Source organism: Atta colombica, unplaced genomic scaffold (genome assembly GCF_001594045.1).
Source record: "Atta colombica isolate Treedump-2 unplaced genomic scaffold, Acol1.0 scaffold155, whole genome shotgun sequence".
Classification (NCBI taxonomy): Eukaryota; Metazoa; Arthropoda; class Insecta; order Hymenoptera; family Formicidae; genus Atta; species Atta colombica.
Genome location: NW_017259245.1, coordinates 1,433,890 through 1,439,021, shown reverse-complemented (window position 1 = coordinate 1,439,021; position 5,132 = coordinate 1,433,890). Strand labels below are relative to the sequence as shown.

At 31.1% G+C, this 5,132-nt stretch overlaps 2 protein-coding genes across 3 annotated transcripts in view; one reads left to right on the top strand and one right to left on the bottom strand.

Annotated features, from left to right (window-relative positions):
• The window catches only part of LOC108685625 (protein germ cell-less), a 3,547-nt gene extending 2,119 nt beyond the window's left edge, over positions 1-1,428 (bottom strand). The window contains exons 1-2 of the mRNA XM_018190501.1: positions 923-1,428; positions 670-793 (exon numbers count right to left, since the gene is read on the bottom strand). Of these exons, the coding sequence (XP_018045990.1) occupies positions 670-793; positions 923-1,068 (270 nt within the window). The 5' untranslated portion in view covers positions 1,069-1,428. The remainder of the gene's footprint in view (positions 1-669; positions 794-922) is intronic.
• Positions 1,429-2,019: 591 nt separating this feature from the next.
• Positions 2,020-4,660, top strand: LOC108685628. 2 transcript variants are annotated; one of them, XM_018190509.1, is made up of 8 exons: positions 2,020-2,095; positions 2,177-2,392; positions 2,820-3,029; positions 3,121-3,283; positions 3,366-3,497; positions 3,577-3,711; positions 3,792-4,023; positions 4,198-4,660. In XM_018190509.1, the coding sequence occupies exons 2-8, from the start codon at positions 2,376-2,378 to the stop codon at positions 4,368-4,370; spliced, it is 1,062 nt and encodes a 353-aa protein (XP_018045998.1). In that variant the 5' UTR covers positions 2,020-2,095; positions 2,177-2,375; the 3' UTR covers positions 4,371-4,660. The 2 variants fall into 2 exon arrangements, with proteins under 2 accessions (XP_018045998.1, XP_018045997.1); XM_018190508.1 differs by having other exon boundaries at positions 2,029-2,095; positions 2,160-2,392.
• Positions 4,661-5,132: the final 472 nt, after the last annotated feature.

Below are 5,132 nucleotides of genomic sequence, written 5' to 3'. Positions count from 1 at the left end.
TATATATATATGTACATATATATATATATATGTGTGTGTATAAAAATATTAGAACTACATTAATATTATATCAGCAACAACAAAGAATTTAATATTATAAGCTAAAATGTATAACTTTTTGCAAACAATAATTGCAAAACAAAAAAAAAATTTTATTTCTTTTTTAATTCCAAATAAATTTTATTTTAATAAAATTTAAATTTCTACAAGACTTCTACTTGTTTCCAAATATATTTAACGTTTTAAATTTTAAAAAATTTAAAACACAAAGAGCTATAGCAGACAATGGAATAATGTCAAATTTTAATTGAATATTTAACATCTCAAATGTTGACACCAAAATATAATACAATTACTGGCACTGGATCCATAAAATCCATTTAATTTAAATGTTAATTAAAAAGCACTAAAAATTAAAGAATTAAAGTAATATAATTCGTATTTTAAAAAATCAATACTAAGTTTAAATCTTAATAATCTGGAATTTGGAAATGTAACAAAAAAAATTAAATTGCTAAACATTTTTTACAAGAGATTTACAATTAAGTGGATCCGATAGACTCACTATCAGTTACCAAGAGTTAAATTCATATCGAAAGATCTGTTATTGAAATTTCGTGACCTAAGAAAGATATCGAGAGAGGGAGTTCACATAGGAATGACTCATACCTGACTAATATAAACTTTATGCAATCTCCATGCACGTCCAAGTATGAGAACAGTTATGTCACTGCCTTTCTCCTCTTGGAACAGGGTCTTGTATATGTACTGCGCCGTTGTCAATAATTTTCTCCTATAAACGGAATATGAGATTTAAATACAAAAGCTCTATGCGATAAAATGACAATTGTCGTCGAACAGTAAAGAAGCAAAGGGAGATAAAATGCCCGAGATAGATGCAAATCCGGCCGAGCGATCTTACTTTTTCGGTGTATGCAGCGTCCGCTCGATGTAATCGGATTCAGAATCACAGTCATACTCTTCTATGTATTTTCGCTTGCAACCCCGGTAGACGTTGTGCACGGCTAGATTCGATATTGACGCGATCCTGCTCGCGTAGCTACCCATCGTTACGGCGATCGCACAACGCTACGGTGGATTTTGTATTTCTTTCTCTTTCTCGTTTCACTAAACTGCGCGTTCTCTCATAGAGATCATGCGTTCTCACTTGATACACGTTGTCGTCGTTGCCGTCGTCCTTGCTCTCCAATAGGAGCCTGAAAAAATGAAACTTATACAAACGCGTAGGTGTACTGAGGTGTACTGGTAGTCGGTGGATGTCGTGGATGGGCGGAAGCGAGCTGCGGACGGCGCATGTAAACACTCGCATATGTTGTGGCCAGGGCCGACTACTGACGAGGAGGGCCCCCCCAATTGAAACAGTTTTCGTAAAATAATTCGGTACACCTCAATAATAACGGTATTAACGACGGCTAATTAATAAAAAGTGAATCGATTTTAATTGTAAGATATACATATATTAATTGATATATTGTTGGTATATTTTGCTTTAATTTAATTTCACAAGCTAAAAGATATAATATTATTGATGCATCGAGAAAAGAATAATTTTATATGAAAAAGAAAAGTATTAAAATAAGATCATTTCATACAATAAGTTTTAGTTTTCTTATAGATATTATACAAACGGATGACTAAAAATTAAATTTTGTCATTTATATTGAAGTTATTATTCTTTAACATTTTTTATTACACACATGTATGATTAAATTTTAAAAAAGTCTCTTTTATTTCTTTTAATTACAAAGTTGATTTTCTTGGAAATAAAGTTTTGTTGAAAAAATTTTGTCAGATATTTTTGATATATTTTTTCAACGTTGAATAGTAAATAGTTAATTAATCAAAATTTAAGTGATAAAGTTATAATGTTGATAATTTTTATTTTCTGTATATTTATTATTCTTATATCTAATTGACAATTCACGCATTGACAATCACCAACACACTAAGTTGTTGAAAAGGTGTCCAAGTATTTACACTAGCAACTAGTAAGTAGCAGTGAATAATGGAACATAACCTGATCTGAATATGTAGCGTGTAGTAAACAATTCTCTTTTTTTTTTAAGTGATTACGGTGCGTACCGATCATTGCATGATAATTATATTAATTATATAAAAATGCAAGTTTGTTTTCGAAGGTTTCAGGGATCAATAGCGATAAGATGGAATAAAAAGTTAAATTCATCTTGTGTGTGCACATGATGACCATTTAACCTCTCGTCATCACGCTGTGCCAACGATCTAGTTGCTATTAAAGCTGATGATATCAACCGTAATATACCGATGAACGAACTCAAGACTGCGTCATTGAGTTTTTTTAATCAGCGTTGTAGAATGCTGTAAGTTACGGAGAAATGTTACGACGAAATAGGTAATTTTTTTATGCAATTGTCTAACAAGTGTATGTAATAATCGTTCAAAAACATTACATTCGAGTTCAAATAAACGATTATTTTTTACACAACAGAAAATTAAAATCTGCTCTGTGAATTATCTCAAATAAATACTTGATTTGATGAAAAACTTGATAGTAAAATGAGTTATAATAAGATAAGATAGTAAAATTAAGTTATTAATAATAAAAAAATATATTAAACAAAATTTAATTTAAAAAAAGATTGTTTTATTTATATTGTTTAAACATTTTATCAATTGATATAAAATGGATCGTGATCATATAAAGTGACTAGCAATGACTGTTGTTTTTGTTTTGCAACAGTTACAAGATCTAAGAGTTACTTTTCAATATAATGTATAAAAAATAAAATTATAAATGATTAATAATTTATATTAAACAGGTTGAAGCACAGAGTAATATCAATTGGTATCATTGTTCTTGTGACAATATTTTACAATGAATTTCTCGTATATGAAGTACAAAAGCTCAAGTGGACCATGCGCGAATGTTCCGAGTGCGTCAAGATTCTTCTTGTCGCAGATCCTCAAATACTCGGGGAAAAATATGAGAATTACTTTGGTTCATGGATAGCAAGATGGGATAGTGATAGGTATGATCAGCAAAACATCTAGTAATTTTATTGTAATCAATAGATGTAATGAATAGAAAGCCTTACAGATCATTTGTAATTTGTTGCACAGGTATTTAGAGAAGACTTTCTCGAGAGCATTAAAATTTTCTCAGCCGCACGTTATTGCCTTCTTAGGTGATCTTATGGATGAAGGTCATATAGCTAATGCAGAAGATTTTGAAAAGTACAAGAGGAGATTAGATTCAATATTTTCGATGCCAGATGACATAATGGTATTTTATTTTAATTAGATAATTTTCTTTTTTCCTTTCTTGTGAAAACTATGTTTTATTGCTAGTCTTGTCTTTTTTTTAGAAAATTTATTTACCAGGCGACAATGATATTGGAGGTGAGAACGATCGTGTTTCTCCCAACATTCACAAGAGATTTAATTTCGCATATACTCAGCCAGACACTTTAGTGTACAAGACTGTTACCTTTTTCAAAGTAAATGCAAATCTTCTAGATATAATCTCTTCTAGATATCTTTTGTTTATGAGATAAATTGGTAAATATTTTGTTTTAGGTAAATAGATTGACACGCACGATGCCGGAAGCGCCGAAAGATGCATTTCTTAATGATTACGCGGAAAGAAATACGACTAATGTTATTCTTAGCCATGTACCTTTGCTGTTTACGCCTGGAAGTTTCGTACAAAATGTACTTTTTATTATAAAATAAGAGAAACTCTTGATGATTTATCCTGTATTATCTTGAATTATCACTGTCTGATCTTATAGGTAATCAAAGAGTTATCGCCGCAAGTCATTTTTACTGCGCACGAACACAAAGCGATGCAAATAAGTCTGGACACGGCAACAGATCAATTAAGCGATGTTTGGATTTTGTCACCTTATGAAACGCTTCTGTACCAATTAAGAATGGATGTAGGAGATATTCACGAAATACAAATACCCACCTGTTCCTATAGAATGGGTACGCCACACATGGGTTACGGGCTTGCGTATATAGGTATAGATTTTTCAATATGTTAAATTTCTCGAGATTTATTATCGGTTATAATTACATCAGTCTGTGTGTGTGTGTGTGTGTGTGTGTGTGTGTGTGCGTGCGTGCGTGCGTGCGTGCGTGTGTGTGTGTGTGTGTGTGTGTATATATATATATATATATATATATATATTGCAGATACTCAAGAGAAGACCGTTGAATTCACAATTCTGTGGTTACCAGACAGATTCCCGCTGCTACGTGCTTATATATTTATCGGTATATTAGTCGTTGTACTTGCCATTTGCTTTTTCGTTTCAGGTTGTTGCGTAAAAAGCTATGCAACTTATAATCGTTTACCTCCTGTTTAAAGTAGGGTTTAAAAAAAAGTACTTATGCATTCAAGTGAATTAACTTAGCGTTGTGATTAGGTACCAAGATCCGTCCAGATTACATGATTCTTCGACCGTCGTTGGAATAACGTTTATTAGCTGCCACGTTGAAATAACTTACAATGAAACTTAGAGTACTTAATGATACAAATTGATGCAAATGTTTTATTTTATTCATTGAATGTCGAGAAAGATAGAATTTTGTTGATTTGTATCTCTAAATGATATTATCTTGTTCATTGAATGTCAAAAATCTTAGATCTCCAAAGCAGGACACTTAAAGAATTTCTTTCTCTTAAGACTTTCTATAAATCTTACTTTCTATAAAATTATTTATGATGAATATATATTTATTTGCTTTAAATATTAATCACACACATTGTCGTACATGACTGAAAGCATGCCAAATATTCTATCGAATAATAGCGCTGGCTTTAGGCATCTTGATAATGTTTGAATTATAATTTGAATTATAATTCGAATTATAATTCGAATGACTTACAATTTTAAGAAAATCTTATCATCAAAGAATAGATAAATGGTAAATAGTAAGTTCTTGTAAGAGCGTTCAAATTATTATATCTGAATTTAATTCTGTATTGTTTTTCGGCATTCTAAATCATCTTCCTCAGTCTTAAAGCCAGCGTGGCATAAGAATATTACATAGCGATATTTCTTGATGAATCTCGATGTTTTATTCTGAAATCTTTATGTGTGTGTGTGTGTGTGTGTGTGTGTGTG

Bases quoted from the DNA above. Each gene is read 5' to 3' on its own strand.
- LOC108685628 (XM_018190509.1), top strand. The intron at 3,030-3,120 runs GTATGATCAGCA...TTTGTTGCACAG, and splicing joins GCAAGATGGGATAGTGATAG to GTATTTAGAGAAGACTTTCT. The intron at 4,024-4,197 runs GTATAGATTTTT...TATATATTGCAG, and splicing joins TTACGGGCTTGCGTATATAG to ATACTCAAGAGAAGACCGTT.